The sequence below is a fragment of the Pimephales promelas genome, chromosome 24, assembly GCF_988280905.1.
Source record: "Pimephales promelas chromosome 24, fPimPro1.hap1.1, whole genome shotgun sequence".
In the NCBI taxonomy this organism is placed as follows: domain Eukaryota; kingdom Metazoa; phylum Chordata; class Actinopteri; order Cypriniformes; family Leuciscidae; genus Pimephales; species Pimephales promelas.
In genome coordinates, this window is record NC_142792.1 from 3,845,748 (window position 1) to 3,863,093 (window position 17,346).

A 17,346-nucleotide genomic window follows, 5' to 3' on the forward strand; every position below is an offset into this window, starting at 1 on the left:
GCTTTCTTGTCACTGAGTAGGTTGTAATGTATTCTGACAGGGAAAGGGGACGGGAGAGAGAGCTAACAGGGTCTCAGCAGAAACTAGCTCTCAGTTTGCTAATGGACCTCTGGAGACTTTGTCCACAGAAGCAAACTTCAGTCATTTTTAAGCCAGACCTCCTTAAAAACGGCTAATAAATTGAGTCTGTACGACATGGAGATGCAACTAGTACACCACTTTACATTTCCGAAAAGCACAGTGTCTTGTCGCAGACGTTGTTTCACGTACACAATTATGCAAACTTTGAGCCTCATTCATGATTCACTAACCGAATGAATATGAGAATTTACGTAAAAATGGTGTTCACTACATTTTATGTTAGGCCCGTTTCATTACACGCGCTGAATGAATTTCTGTATAAAAGTCTAAACTATATCTGCAACAATTTACGTAAGGATGATTTTACGAACAGTTTAACACACACGGCCAAAATGGTGTTGCTTATTTAATTTAATATCACTCAGTTTAATGAATGAGATCCAGTATACGCAAATGTTGCTTGCTGTAAATTCTGTTATTTTCAGTTTAATTTCACTTAGTTAAATGCTTTGTTTTGGGGTTTTATTTAACAATTCAAAGTGGGGCAATTTATCCCTTAATGATTTATGCCTCTATGTTACATTACATAGATGTTTTGTTCACTGTGAATGATGTGAATTTAGTTCGGCTAATCCTGTTTATGTGATTTAGCAGGTTTATTTTTGTCCGTGGAAAGATTTCAAGCGTAGTTGCTGTGCTTTTATCACTGAAGCGCTGCATTGTTTTTTCTGAGGTTTGCCTCCACCGCCGCTGCTGCTGCTGCTGTTGTTGTTGTTGTTGTTGTCTTAGCCAGCTTATGCAAGAGGCTCGAATTGCGGTAAACAGGGTTTGGGGGGATGGAGGGGGTGGGTGCTGTAAATCTCTCTCAGCCTCCCTCCCACCGTCACCCCCTCCCTGTGGCCCCATAAGCTGTAATGGACCATTAGAAATGCAAGACAATTAACTATCAATGGCGGAAGGAGGGGGCTCCACCCCCCACCCACATCTCGCACACAGTTCTTAGTACACGCGAAGAGAACGAGACGGCAAGGTTTCCATGGGCCACATGCACTTTCTAGTGTTTTGCGTGTGTATGCTCACTCACTCGCTCCTCTCTCTCTCTGTTTCACTATAGCAACAGCAGCAACAGCAGCAGTTGGCAGCACAGCAGCTGGTCTTCCAGCAGCAGCTCTTGCAAATGCAGCAACTGCAGCAGCAGCAGCACCTGCTCAACATGCAGAGGCAGGGCCTCCTCTCTCTGCCCCCTGGCCCAGGACAGCCCACCCTCCCCGGACAGACTCTGCCGCCAGGTAATGTCGTCACGTGACCATATGAGAGTTTGCGTGTGTGGCTGCGTCCTCTTTTAAACTCTTTTTTTTCCTGCTGCAGTTTCCTTGCCATTTCAGTTTTTTTTTTTCTAGTTCTCTTTCTCTCTTGCCTGTGTCTGTGTTCTTGTTGTTTTCCCATCTCCCCCCTCTCTCCCACTCTCTCTCTCTCTCACTCTCTCTCTCTCACCCTCCCCTCCTTGGCTGTTGTTGTTGTTTACGGACTCGCAGTGCGAGCTCAGAGCTGTGAGGAAGACGAGCTGTTGCCATTTGCTTTTTTCCTGGAACAAACACCTGGTGCTGTACTGTGTTTATCGAAATGGCGCTGGAAGACGATAGTTCGAAAATGGCTCTTAATTGGAGTACAGTCGGGGCGACAGAGAGCGGAATAGTCATTTTATCATCCGAGGGATTATATGATGATTTGATTCTGCACACAGAGGCTCGTTTATGAATGCATAATCATGTGCAGATGAGTTCCTGGTTGCTTTGTACTTTCGGATACCGCGGAAACGAAGCGAGGGATGAGCGTCCAGGTCGATCTCGTGCCGGTTTACCTCCAGATGCTTAAGTGCGATGCTCAGGTTTCGCCGCAGAGCAGAACAGGTTTACCTACCTTGTTAGAAAAGGGCAGACGGTAGCTCATAATGAGTTTTGCGAATTATTGTTTCTCTAAAGCTTTTTGTGGTTCTCTTGCAGCTGGTCTGAGCCCCGCCGAACTCCAGCAACTTTGGAAAGACGTCACCAATAGCCACGCAATGGAGGACAATGGGCTAAAACACAGCGGCTTGGACTTGAGCACCACCAACAACTCGTCCACTACCTCCACCAGCAACCCCAAAGCATCTCCGCCCATCACCCATCACGGCATCTCCAACGGCCAGTCCCCAGCCCTCAACAACCGGAGAGAGAGGTACCTGAACACGCACACATGCTAAAGCTAATCAGAAAGGTGCTGGATTATTCTTCTACTTACCCGATCACCATTGGGCCCCTGAGATCCAGCTGGATTGGCCATGGATAAAAGCGTCGCTTGATGCAAACTCTCGCTTTTCAGACATGCGTGATCACAAACCCCCCGATAAAGGGTACACATGAACACAAAGATGGGTTAACAAACACAAACCAAACAGCCATTTAATCTACTTTTCATGTGCGACACAAAAAAACAGAAGAACAGTTGATCTGTTTGTCACCATTTGCAAAACAAAAATGTTCATTCCTGCAGGGGGAGAGGGCTGTGTGTTTTGTTTGTTTGCTCATCAATAGTTTATTAATGTCTGGATAACAGTTGAAATGAGACAAAACCTCCCTTGAGACAGCACGCTATTGAATGCAGTGCCTTCCGGTATATCAAACGCATGGAGGTGCAACTTTCAGTGGCAGGAACACACAGCTCACCTCACTGTACATTAAGTATTTAATACCTCGCTTTTCTTTTGAAATTGCTTTGCCGGCACGGCTTGTCATGTAAATAGAATACACTTTGCCGGGGTGGCATTTCCTGAGCGTTTATCCGCACGACGACCCTTTTATATGCTCCGCGTCTGCTGTGAAACATAGATTCGCATATTTCTCTATGTATTATTCAGTCTGTAGCGGCCATATGTTTGTACATAGCAACAGCCGTTGACTTCACTGGGGGGTGGATGTGTTGTGTAATTGGTTTCAAGTATGTAGCGTCTTCAAAGAAAGCCCTTTCTGGAGAGAGATATCTTTCTAGAGGCAGAGAAGAAAAAGGAAAAAACAGAGCTATAGAGAGACAGGGAAATAATTTAAGAAATAGGTTACCCTCTTTTCTTGTGTGTTGGCAGTCTCTCAGGCCCACGGTCTTTCGTAATCACGGAGTGTGTTTTGTTGTCAGAGCCAGCTGCTTTCTAAGATGTGCTGGATCGATAACGGCAAGGTAAAACAGCCGGTGAGGTTTGTGTGTGTGAGCGTGTGCCGCACACAAACACAGCGCATGGGTCTGCTTAACCTCACTTTCGCACATTAGCCCCTCAGCACCATTAGAACCGGCGGTCGTAACTTATCGCAATGTCTTTTCACAACAGGTTGTGTCCTTAAAAACGGCAGTTCCGCCACAAATGAATCTCCTGGTGAAAATTAAAGCACAGCTGCTGGTTTTTCGATATTTTCACAAGTTGTCCGTAATGGCTTTACAAGGTGAAAGTATGTGGAAAGAAAGTTTGATGGGTGATTTTACTTGGCCGGGCCGTGTTTTTTTTAAGACACCCGTGTCTCCTCAGTAATACTCTGGATCAATAATCAAATGGTGGCCTGATGGCGAGAGAGAGCTTGTGTTTTTCCAGCTTTTCTGAGCTTCAAGTCCACCTTCTCTTCACAAGCTTTCATGCCAGAGAAGTGCACTAAACTGAGCCGTTCTAACCCCACTTTAGGTCATAACAGGTGGCAAGTTTTTTTTTTTCTTCTTAATTTAATGCTCATTATTTCTCTTTCAGTTCACTGCATGAAGAGACTGGAGCGTCACATTCCCTCTATGGGCATGGAGTGTGCAAGTGGCCAGGATGTGAAAGTATTTGTGATGACTTTGGACAGTTTTTGAAGTAAGTGATCATCAAGGGACACTCGTTTGGACTAAGTAGTTTGTCTGTTTGCTCTGTTTGTCTCTATATAGAAACATTTTGATATCTTAATTAACAAAATCAAATTATTCAATCTCAAAACTTTCCAGAGTTTAGCTTAGAGCCAGACCGATATATCGGCAGGCCGATATTATCGGCCGATATTATCGGCCGATATTAGGTATTTTACAAACTATCGGTATCGGCAGTTATAATGGCCGATAAATTAATATTTCAAAAATAAAATAAAAATGGATGAAACACGCTTCAACCATTGCATGTTGGAGTGTTGGAGTTGTATAAGTTTGTCCACTTATACCACAGCTTTGTTAATTAATTAATGAGCTTTGGTTCCTCCTCTGTTCTGTTGCGACAATAAAAGAAATGAATTTCTTTTTAAAATGCATTATCATATTATTTTAATTAAAACTCATACATAACTACAAATAACTAATGTTTTGTTGTGCGTTCCTGAAAAAAATTAAATAAAAAATATCGGCCGATATATCGGAATATCGGATTTTAAAACCAACAAATATTTGTATCGGTATCGGCCTTCAGAATCCTTTATCGGTCGGGCTCTAGTTTAGCTCACACTTAGCTGTCAAGCCACAAAACACATAGCAAATCTCCCAACAGATTTCTTCGGTACACCTGTCAGCCTATCAGACTTGGTGCTCAGAATGACCGTGCGTCTCCAAGGCTTTGTGAGTGGATGATGGGTTGGAGGCAAGTGGCAGAAGCTAATGGCAACCCGCATAGCCGTGCAGTGTTGTCATGGCGTGGCTAACGGAGTGAAATGAACTCTTCATGCTCCATCAACAATTTAGTTAATTAGCTCATTTGTAATTGGTCGGCTTTGTTGCCGGGACGTGAGTGGGGGGACATCAAAGGAGAAGGTGTTTGCAGTGCTGGAGATTGCAGGTTATCACGTTGCCACTCTGAGGAAAGAGCCTCGCCATCAAAGAATGGAGAAAAGGGTTCATTTGAATATTCTAATTAGATCCGTAATTAACTGTGAAATAATAATCTGGTGCGTTTGGAGGGTGTAAATGTCCACGTCAATTCTTGTAAACGGCTTTTGAGAGTGGCGACATCGTTCTCTTCTTTTACAAACGCCTAAAGAGTCCACATCAAACAATTTAACGTCTTTGTGTGCGTTTTAAAATGAGCCATTTAACTGCTTAGTTCTGACTGTCAACTAAAAGACCATATTTACCTCAAAGTACAGGGATAACTCTCCCCGTCTACCCCATTGACACTCGTTTATTACTCGTTCATTGCAGCATAGCATGAATCAGAGATCATGTGATCTATTCCCTGCCAAATTCAGCTCACCGCTGTGTGCAAATCAATGGTTGAAGAGAACTTAATAAAACTGCTCTGTGTCTGACGAGCCGTGCTGTAGGACGCTGCTACAGCAATCAGCCTCCAAATCTTTGTCGAAATGGGGGCGAGACACCCTCGTTCGCTCCCGGAGCCGGAGACGCCCGTACTGTAACTCGTACATGAAAACACTCCCACAAAAAGACAGTGTGATCTGAGCCGGCGAGATGCCGGGTGGCGCTGTGCCTTGGAGGAGCGATTGTCGGTGTCAAAAAGAAGCTTTTAATGTCGTTCGGAGATGCCAGTCACAGCTGCGTATCATCCAGGTACACACGCTTAAAATGGTTTACATAAAATAGGTGTCAGATTCAAATGGCACCTTTTGATGGGGAAGCAGAGGGCGGAGGGATTCACCCAGCCTGCGTGAGCTTGTAGCTCGTGGAGAAGAAACCAGCCCCGCTTTTGTAATCTTTGTTGTGTTGCAGAGAAAGTTGTCAAGATCAGCATTTAAGTGCAGCTCTGCACTCTTTCATGCGCCGCGCACCTGGAGAGGGGTAGCCAAGAGGTGCCTGGCACATTATATTAGCTCTGAAGTTCAAATAGACGCACGTGAGCATGCATGCGAGCGGGTACACCTTGAGACGTGTGTATTAATGCAACAAAGCACACGTCTTGCGGGTCTGATTCAGGGCAACTTATTTGGGGGTTATGTGCAGCTAAAAGAGGGGGCTAATGAATTCATAGCGTTCTAATGTTGTTCTGCCACGCAGGCGATTTTGTTATTGTTTAAGCTTCAGATTGCTGCCCTAGTTCTCTTATTGATTTCCTCTCACATGCTTGAGAAGAGTCAGGATGAGTGTGGTGAGGAAAATACAGACATACCTGCTGGCCTGTAATAAAGATTGACACGCTGTCATCGCATGCTAGCATTTGCAGTGGCGTCTTCGCAACGTTAACGCAATAAGGGCTTGTGGATTTCATCTCAGTAAACAAATCCTTGCCTCTCTTAATCGGGCTTTTGCTGGGAAATAAATCCCAGCTATAGCTAACATTTCACACCGGTGAAGCAACCTGTCGAGCTTCCACCACTTAAACTGCAGCGTAGATGGGAGCTAATGAAAGCCAACAGGGTTTGATTAATCAAGTCCATGTCCGGTTGAGGGAGATGCGTCCTTTGAAATTAGCATAACGATTTGATTGGTCCGCATTGACTGGAGAGATTTAAAGCATATATTTTGCAGCTAGCTTTAACTCAACTGATTTTATTCCATCTGTGGTTTTCAGTCCGTTGCGTACCTGTCCATCTGTTCCTTAGACCATCAGAGCCCTCATTCCCCATCTCAAAACAAAAATCAATATGCCTATAAAGTGACCCATAAATTACAGGAGGCTCCAGAGATGTTTGCTCAGAGCGAGCGGGCGGCCCGTCTCATTCTCCTCTCACCTCTCTGTTTGAACTAAACCCAGCGCCACAGGCTCATTAAGAGATATTGGTGACTGCATCTAACCCCCCTCCAGCCCCCTGCTTTTATCAATGCATAGTCAAACACCTACAGCCTGAATATTTCATAGCCATGCAGTAATCTGGATGTAATCACCAACATTAACTGGCTCTCGCTAACGTTAGCACTCGCAAAAGACTCTGTTGTTTCATATGTTTTTCTTCTGGCCATTTAATTTAACTTTATATATACAATTGGTAATTTATGTCACAATTATGACTATAATAGTACATTTTATTTCTTATTTTAATAGTGACTATATTAAAACAGATTTTTCCCAATTTATTTATGTTTCACAAAATTGCAATTGCGACTTTATTGCTTATAAATGAATTTCTTGCAATTCTTTCTTGTTAATTGTCACTTTATTACAATTTATTTATTTTTTTAATTAATTGTGACTATAACTTACAATTGTCACTTTCTTTCCCAATTTGTTCCCTATTAATTGCGATCTAACAGTTGTAACTGTATTTTTTCATACAACTTACATTATATTTTACAATTGTAACATTATATTGCACAGTTGCGGAAGAGGATTAGGGGCAAGCAATAGTAAAAAAAATAAAACCATTTTGAGATTAAAGTCATTATAATGCGAGATTAAACTCGTTAAATTTCGAGAAAAAAGTTGAAATACAATCTTGAGAATAAAGTCGTTGTGTTTCCAGAAAAAAACGTGTTAAATTTTTAGAAAAAAGTCTAAATCCAATCTTGAGATTGAACTCGTTAAATTTCGAGAAAAAAAGTCGAAATACAATCTTGAGGATAAACTCATGAAATATCGAGAATAAAGTCATTGTGTTTCAAGAAAAAACTCGTTAAATTTCGAGAAAAAAGTCGAAATCCAATCTTGAGAATAAACTCATTCAATCTTGAGAATAAAGTAGTTGTGTTTCGAGAAAAAAAAAACTCTTTAAATTTCGAAAATAAAGTCGTGTTCCGAGAAACTATCTCCATGGTTACTTTGTAAAAACGTTTGTATTACTGCCACACTACCATTTTCGGTCCCCATGTCTGCACGGAGCTCTCGGGACACCCTCCTATGCCAGTAACTGTTTTTATGAAGTAGCTAACTGGCTATTACTTTAGGATCGTGGTTGTGTACGCCTCCACATTTCATTTCGACTTTTATTCTCGAAACACAATGACTTTATTATATATTTAAATTTAATGATTTTTTTCTCAAAACGCAACGATTTTATTCTCGATTTTTATTGAGTTTATTCTCAAGATTGTATTTCTACTTTTATCTCGAAATTTTACACGTTTTTCCTCAAAACACAACGACTTTATTCTCGATTTTTAATGAGTTTATTCTCAAGATTGTATTTCGACTTCCATTCAACGAATTCAACGAGTTTAATTTCGCATTATAATGACTTTAATCTCGAGATGGTTTTATTTTTTATTATTATCGCTTAGCCCTAATCCTCTTCGTACACAGTTGTGACTTCATTTCTCACACTAATGACTTTGTCATAACTGTGCTTTTACATCTCGCAATTGTGACTATGTTAACAACGGTCTCTCTCCATCTCCAAAACATGCTTAAAGAACTTAATATTTTAAACTTTGCAATTCTTTATTTGACGCTTGGAAGTGGAAACGGGCTTCCATTAGAAAAGAAAACCTCACGTTCCTAAAAGAAACAAGATTAAGATCTAGATGGTTGCTAATGAGAAACGGGGCGTGCGAGATAAGATGTGTTATTTAGCAAGCTACCTGTCGGGACAGAGGAACTAGCCAGTCGTGGCTTTTGAAGCAGCTGTAATGTATGACATCCACCATACATCAAGTGCCCAAGATAGCATTATGAGCATTGAAATGAAAAGGGTATTTGCAGCATTAGTTCCCTGCGAGGGACCTGATTACATGATTAATGAAATGCCCCTTTGCATGCGCATTCTGAAACAGCAATTAGGCACGGGGCCGGAGAAAGGCACCAGCTCTCCAGTCATCCTCACCATTTTTTTTTTCAATGCTATCTCACTCTTGATTTATAATGGAGAATATCTGAGCATTAGACCTGAAACGGTTACAATAGCAAAAGCGGGCGTGATGGAATGAAATAATTTGAAATGGGCACAGGCATAATTGAAAGGTAGCGGTGGCCATTGTGTTCTCAAATGTCCTCTGCTTTGATTGGCGTGTTTGAGGAGGATTATGAATACGTTGTTATTTTGCGTTTTGCACATAAACAATAGCTCACGCTATGAATAGAGAATGAATAGCGAAAATGCTTAGTAGTGTTAAAACTAGCTCAGTGTGGGTGGGTGGGTGTGTTTGCGTGCGCGTGTGTGTGTGCGTGCGCAATTTGAGCTCACACTAATGCACTGGAGGTTGTACTGTAAATGATCATTGAAGGGTCTGCAAGCTAACCTATAATTACAGGAAAGAGAGTGGCAGCATTGGCATTTCACAAGCATGTCTTCTAAAAGAGCGCTTTGTGGGTTTGTCACCAATGATAATTTAGATAGAGGCTCATTACCGAACATCACAACACTTTTAAAAACCTTTTCGCCTCCGTGCGTTTGCCGGGAATAAAGGTCTATTTTAATGGTGGGCTTCTTTTGTGTCCTGCAGACAAAATCCAATCAAGGAAAACCGCCATTGACTGCTCTTGCAGTCTGAAGTGTTTTTCTTTTTTCTCCCCTGCGTAATATTCTAATGAAAGGATGAGTAGATACATTTAATACGTCGACGGAATAATGCACTCTTCGTAGGAGGCGCTTTTTAAACGTTACTCGAGTTAAATTGCATTTATTATATTTATTTCTTGATAAATGTAGAAGACAAAACCTCTGCGCGAGGCCTTTTGTACGCCAACATCCCTCATAAGCTGTTGTGTTCGGAGCGCTGCCTCTCATTCACATGACAGTCGCTCTATTGTGATGTTAAACACCGGCTTTCAGCAAGCGGGAGACACACTTGTTAGACGGCGGCGGTTTGTTAAAAGCTAATGGGCTGGACGTCCTGTAATCCAGAAATCATATTCATCAACAACGGTGGTAGTTGATCAGCTTGTTATTAGTCCAGCCTGTGTGTGTGTGTATATGTGGGCTTGGTTTTTCATCAGTTTCTCCTGTTTGCCTACAGGCACCTTAACAATGAGCACGCTCTGGACGACAGGAGTACCGCCCAGTGCCGAGTACAGATGCAGGTGGTACAACAGCTAGAGATTCAGGTACAGTAGACTCATGAATACAAACACACACTGAAAAGAACAGTTCAGCCAAAACATTACAGTTCTCACATTCTTGACTCACCATTATGTTATTCAAACCTCTATGGCTTTCTATCTTCTGTGGAACACCAAAGAAAATGTTGTGTATCCATACAAGTCAATTTGGTTTAGCATTGGTTTGGACCCCTTTGACTTTCATTGTTTCTCGGCTGGTTTGAAACACAAAGGTGTGTAAATGACAGAATTGTAATTTTCACCTTAAAGACAACATGAAATGACATGCTAATTTCTTCACAACACGTTAAACCAAAACTGTTAAACTTAGCTTTATAGCTAGTTAGCATACTAGCTTATGTAACAGTTTATTTTTGGGTGACATAGTTACACGTGTACTCCTAATCGTAACTCTATAGAGAGCCTAAGTCCCTCCCCTTCCGGTCGACCACCATGGGACCTTATTTCGGAAAAATATTGAATGGTAGTCAATGGCGAGAGACAACAAATATTTTGATCTTGTTTGAATTGTGCCCTGAATTACACATATGATGTTTGTCAATTTAAAAGATACATTTTAAAGTAAAGATAGTCGCAGTTTGATGTAAAACCGTTGAGGTATAAGACTGTGAAAATACGTAATTACAAAGACTACAAACCCCACAGGCGCACATTTTCTCTCAATGAATGAAGCTAACTTTACTGAGGCTTATGTCTGCCATTGTTTCTATAGTCTTACGTTATAATCGTAACGTTACGCCGTCATACCTGAATGTTTTGTACCAGACTGCACACACACGAGCAGCGGATCTCACTCGTTGTTTCGCTTCCCGGGAGATGTAGTTCATAGAGCGATTTTCACATAAAACTAAATGTTACTCTGTGTTACTAAATGTTAAACTGCGACGTTTTTGACTTTCAGAATTATCTTTTAAATTGACAAACATCATATGTGTAATTAAGGGCACAGTTCAGATGGAATAAAAAGATAAGTTGTCTCTCGCCATTGACTACCATTCATATTTTTTCCGAAATAAGGTCCCGGAAGCGGAGGGGCGGGACTTAGGCTCTCTATAGTTAGTAAACGTTAAAATAAGGTGTAACCCCAGCTTATATTTGAAACTTAGCATTGTGTCTTAGCATTGCAAATATTATTCCTAACAATATAAATTGCCTGTGGTGTTTGTCATTTGGATAACAACGTCTATAAAAATGTATCTGTTTATCTGACCAATGACAGATAGTGGGAGTGTTCGGAAAGCCTGTTTTTGCATTTGCTGTGTATTAAAAGCAGGAAATATTTAAAGCGACTTAATTCTGTCGTCAGGACACGAATGAATTGTGAAAAGTGGGTGTTCAGTGCCAACATGTTGGGCTTAATAAAAGTTAACACACCCTTATAACATTTCCAGCACGTTTTATTAATTAGCTTGTTGCCATAAAAAACATGCAGCGCATAAACTGTAAAAATGCACAAGGGACACCTTGAGCAAATCCATCCCAACAAAGGTGAAAACCATCACAGGCCTTTATAATTGAATCATGGTTTGTGCTTATTTTCTATCCCGCCCAATTAATATGCGCGCATCTGGGCTGGACTGTGTTAATTAAATACACTTTGCACCTGAAGGAACCTCTAAAGAGAGCCACTATTTTCAGTAGCTGGAGCGTGACCTTATTAAGGTGTCACGCTGGCGAGATAATGAGAGCAGTGATTGAGGGATGCTATTACTCAGCGCTGCGACCATCTCTCCCACCAGTTAACGCTCTGTCCTTTGCCTCACACCTTCCGGTGCACCATGGGATACGCCGCAAGGGTTGCGCCGGGGCTAAAATCCATCCTTCTGTTCATTTCAAATAAATAACCGTTTTTTTCTTGCTGTGTATTTGCGGCCTGTGCTTATGCAGATCTCGCCGTTCCCCGACGTTTACTCGCCTTTGTAGTGTGGCCCCTCTAAGCCTCTGTGATGCCCATCTGAATGCAAGCCAAGCGTTCCCCTCAACCTTTAAAGGTTTTTACGCTCGGCGAAACCCTCCCTATTTATTTGTTGGGCTCTTGAAACAGAACGATGAATAATTCTTGTTTATATGTAAAATAACAGACGGACATCACGATTTCTCCCTTGACTTGTTCTCGTGTTCGCTGATACCACAAAGCCGGCGTGCTTACACTGTGACCAATTACACCAGCGCTGCTGTTTTCTGTCCTTCTGGGCTTTTTTCCGGTCCTCCGTCAGTGGTAATGAGGCCCGGTTCAGAGCTCGGATCCCGGCTCGCTGGCGGAGTTCAAGGCGGTGCGCTGTGCGGGCCGGTCCCTGTCACTCTCCGTGAGTTAGATTGATGATAACGGATCGCCGGGGCACTAACTGGACCCGGGAGGAGGCAGGGAGGCGGGACCGGCTGGCACTCTGTTTGCGGGACCCCTTCACCTCTCGGCAGCTGCTAGATCCAGTCCAGCCCTAACAGTGTCCACAGGACTTTGAGTCGACCAACAGGACCCTCTAATTTATGGCCTGAGTATCTTGTTACTGTCAGAGCTTTGCTGACCTAAATTCTGCTATTGACAAAAAGATGAAGTGCTATTTGTTTTCTGTGACCTCCGAGCACCACCTTCAGCTCTCCATCGCCGCACCACGAGGAATGGTTCTCTTATCTTTGCTTTAATACGCCTCTCTCTCTCTCTCTCTCTCTCTCTCTCGCTCTCAGTGGTTCTCAACTGGTTTTGCTTCAGGTGTCCAACACAGTACAAAACTATTTTTATCATCTTAAAGTAACAAAAATGGCTTTAAAATCAAACATTAAAGCATAACACTTTGCAACAAAACTGAATATATATAATAATGTTTTTTTTTTTACATAAATGTATACTTTTACGCATTTATTCATCTTTGGTATTTCTGCACATACTAATGTTTCAAACATTAACAGTCAACAAGATAAAAAAATGCTCTTAAGAAATAGTCAATATAGGTACATAAAAAGGACGAGTATTTCTAATATTACAGTTTTCTAAGTGAAATTGCTCTAAAACAGTTGATGCTTCGGACAAGATATGTGATGTTTTCTCTCCTCAAATCTGTTTCTTTGAGGCAAGCTTAAAGGAGTTGTTCACTTTTTAAAAAAATCGTTTGCTAATAATTTACTCACCCCCATGTCATCCAAGATGTCCATGTCTTTCTTTCTTCAGTCGAAAAGAAATCAAGGTTTTTGATGAAAACAGTCCAGGATTTTCCTCTATATAATGGACTTCAATGGGAACCAAACGGTTCAAGGTCCAAAAGACACTTTCAGTGCAAACTGCAAACTGTTCAAAGGGCTTTAAACGATTCCAGACGATGAATAAGGGTCTTATCAAGCGAAACGATCGCTCATTTAATAAAAAAAAGGACAAAGTTATGTTTTATAAGCTCAAATGCTCCGCTTGCTCTGTTCTATGATGCGCGTTCGTGACTCTCCTGTTCGAATTGACTCGGAAAAAGATTTGTTCATTTTGTTCGAAGTTCGAACAAGAGAGTGACGAACGCGCATCACATAACAGTGCAAGGCGAGCATTTGAGCTTATACACTATTTTTTTAAATGAGCAATCATTTCGCTTGATAAGACCCTTATTCATCGTCTGGAATCATTTAAAGCCCTTTGAACAGTTTGCAGGTTGTACTGTAACTGTCTTTTGGACCTTGAGCCATTTGGTTCCCACTGAAGTCCATTATATGGAGAAAATCCTGGAATGTTTTCACCAAAACCCTTAATTTCTTTTCGACTGAAGAAAGAAAGACATGGACATCTTGGATGACATGGGGGTGAGTAAATTATCAGCAAAAGTTTTTTTAAAAGTGAACTACTCCTTTAAGGAAGCCTGTTCGGCCTCATGCAGGATTTATTACAAGCAGACAAGCTCGATAACAAGATGTATTACTGTGGTAGTCTGGGGAAAATCACTCATTTCTAAAACTGGTCTGTTTTCTTTTTTTTTTTTCTTCCTCCCTCTTTCCACTAACAGCTTTCTAAAGAACGTGAGCGTCTTCAGGCGATGATGGCACACTTGCACATGAGGCCTTCAGAGCCCAAACCATCACCAAAACCGGTGAGTGCATATTGGTACGCGTACAGTAAACAGGACTCGGATGGTAAATGAGCTCTCTAAACACGGCTGGAGGATGAGAGGAGAATGGGATTTGTAATGCCTGCTTTCTTGGGACCCTATCAGGAAGGAGAGAGCATTAAATCATACACCCGATCTCAACCAAAAACGCAGAGCCATTACACTTTGATGGCTTGGCACGGCAAACAACCTATTGGCGGGTAAAAGCTATTTAGCACCGCGACCGCAGGCACACTTAAAGTAGGGGGAAGATGCTTTGTTTTAGAAAACAAACAGTTTGAAATGATAGATAAGATGACCTGTATAGAAATAACCAGTAATCTGTAAACATTCAGAGATATTGCGGTGTATTTGAAGAAAAAAAATGGAGCAATATTTGAAAATGGCCCATCTGTCTGGATCCCCGTAAAGAAAAAAATACAGAGTGTTGTGCTGGAAGTGAAAGTGTTTACAAAAGAGAGTAGGCTTTGATAAATATTATTTATCAGAATTATTTATTAGATATTCAATATTTTGCAAGGGAAAACATTGTTAATGTGTTTCTGCCGCTTAGCAAGTAGCTAATTTCACCAGTATAATTTTTTACTCATCACCTCCCACCGTATAAAGCAGATAATCACAAGACAGAATAATTATCCTGTAAATCCATCAGGAATCGACTGCTCACCTCTGTCGATTTATTATTCAAGTTTTTTTTCTCCTTTCCATTCTCAGAACTCAAGCAGCACGGTGAAATCGACTCTAATAAAAAACGTTCAGCCTATAATCCACAATCGCATACGAATGAATAATATTAATGAAGTATTACATTACATAAACCGCACATGAAAGGGCCGCTAATTGCATTTGATGATGAGCAATTAATGGCGGGTTCTTAAATAATCAGCGAGGGTCTGTGATTTTTTCCGGCATGCTCCTTTTTGTCTTTTAGTGCAAGTGTTGGGCTCCGCGTTATCAGTTTCACAGGTACAAAAGAGAACACGTGTATCCTCGCCGCAAAAAAGGGGATGTTAGAGATTAAATGGCGGTACTTTCACACCCTCGTACGCACAGGGCCATCAGAGAACCATCCCACACATTTGATAAATATTAATAGTGAGAATTTATTAGCACAGACAAACCCTCAACAGCTATCAGTAGCCCAACACAGGGTGCGGGGTATACTGCTATACGACCCCATTTAAACTCTGAATGGCACTTCATTAAATGTTACCTTTTGGCCATGCCATGGATGGCTGAAAATCAAAGTTACCAAGGCTGCTAGTCCTGAATAATGAGGGGCTCTCTTTTTTTCCCAACCCCTTCCCTTCCTCTCAGCCAACCTTGAATATATATTCAGATGAGCAGCAGTAGTAAGGGGCTGATCCCTATGTCTCATTCACTCCTGCTCAGTTAAGCTTTAATAAATTCCATTTTGCAAACACCGGATTGTATGCCTGCAAACATGTTACGCTTGTTGCCATAACCAGGTGAGGAGAAGGAAGGAAAATCTTGTCTTAACATTTTAAATATACATGCAGCACACTCTATCTGTTTCCCCGCTCGCTCGCTCGCTCGCTCACTCACTCACTCACTCACTCACTACTGATAGGATTTATTATCAAGTGCTTTTTAGCAGTGTTTGACAGTGTATCAAAACCTTTTTAGATGAGTACTGTGTAATTACGGGCTGATGCAGTGGTGAGAAAGACATTTAGAAGGACAATCCTTAAATCTGGTGCCGTGACCCTGGCCCTGACGAAACTGCCAAACTGTGTTTGGGTACAAAGCTGGGTACAAATGTACAAATGGCAATATTTGTGTCTCATATTAGAAAGCGATAATGCACACAATAATTGCTAACTGTAGTGTTGCTTTTTTTGTATTTCATTCATCTGTGGTGAATTTAAAAACGTAATTTGTATAGACCTTATGCACCAGAAAATAAGCATTGTAAAGCAGATGTCTTAACAAATGTCGAATTTTTTTACGAGCAGTTCATTCATACCTATGCAAGATCGCTGTGGAAATACAGACCGGAAGTCAAAAGACAACGAGCGCAACGCTGAAAAGGGGCGGGGCTACATAAGGTCTATATTCAATGTGGGGAAATCACAGTATTTATTTACGTATTATTTATTCACTCATTAATTATTATTTTTTTAATATTGTGCACTGCAATACACAGTAAATGTCCTTTTTAATTTCATATTGACTTTAAGATACAAGTATTGACTCAGCATGTGATGTTGTGATGTCAAAAACATAACCGTTTACCCTTTTGCTAAGACATCACGTCTCTGTCATTAATTTCCTTTCAAGGTCTTAGTTCCAGTCGTTAGCCAGAATACAACATTCCCCTAGAGGAGTCATTGATTTCTCACAGTGGTAAAGCGCGTGCCACTCTCTGTGTTGGCATTATCTCATTATCATTATAAGTGGAGCTGTAATTGTCTATAGAGCAGCCACACGGTCGCCTGAGAATAGCCAGCTTGACATTTCATTGTCACGTGCCACAAGCGATTGTTGATGTTCGTTTTCAATTCCAAAAGCACCGGAATTCCGCCTGCCAATTCGCAATTAAGGCCATTTGGTTTGAATATGTAATGATGTCATTACCATTCAAAGGAAGAGACTAAAGGTCAGGGTGGAATTTTCCACTCGGGTGAAGTCGGGACACAAAAAGTGCGTATCGATTAAAAACCTGCCACTGTGTTTGGTTTGGTACGACAGGAAGAAAGCGAGACGGATCACTAGCGAGGTACCAGGCTATGGCAGAAAGCCAGGTGATCTCCTTACCGTGCAGGGAGCTCTTATGGGATGGAGATGGGCCGGGATAACTCACAGCCTGATCATTAGATAATCTTTAACAGCGTGCTCTAATTAGAATTCTTATGATACGATTTCATCCTGTAATTAGTGCAGATTGGCTGCTTCCTCCTATGCTTATTAGGGGAAACACAGCTGTAGGAATGAGCCAGCACTCGTTTAAAACGTGCTCTCTCTCTCTCTCTCTCTCTCTCTCTTCTACAGCTGAATCTCGTTTCCAGCGTCACAATGTCAAAGAACCTCCCATCTGTCTCACCCCCCAACTTACCTCAGACACCGACCACGCCCACCGCTCCAGTCACGCCCCTTTCCCAGATGCCCCAGGTGCCCAACGTTCTCAGTCCAGCCAACGTGCCCAGCATGGGCGCCATGCGCAGACGCCACACCGACAAATACTCCATGCCCTTGTCCTCAGGTTTGTAGAAGCGTGCTTGTTCCGGTGAGCTGATATCAAAT

General features: G+C 41.8%; 1 protein-coding gene across 11 annotated transcripts in view; it reads left to right on the plus strand.

The window, feature by feature from the left end:
* The window catches only part of foxp2 (forkhead box P2), a 105,117-nt gene that overhangs the window by 76,090 nt on the left and 11,681 nt on the right, over positions 1 to 17,346 (plus strand). For all 11 annotated transcript variants that reach the window (XM_089127132.1, XM_039667923.2, XM_089127136.1 and 8 more), the window contains 6 exons: positions 1,196 to 1,370; positions 2,085 to 2,298; positions 3,848 to 3,952; positions 9,898 to 9,985; positions 13,981 to 14,064; positions 17,095 to 17,305. In XM_089127132.1, the coding sequence (XP_088983258.1) occupies positions 1,196 to 1,370; positions 2,085 to 2,298; positions 3,848 to 3,952; positions 9,898 to 9,985; positions 13,981 to 14,064; positions 17,095 to 17,305 (877 nt within the window). The remainder of the gene's footprint in view (positions 1 to 1,195; positions 1,371 to 2,084; positions 2,299 to 3,847; positions 3,953 to 9,897; positions 9,986 to 13,980; positions 14,065 to 17,094; positions 17,306 to 17,346) is intronic.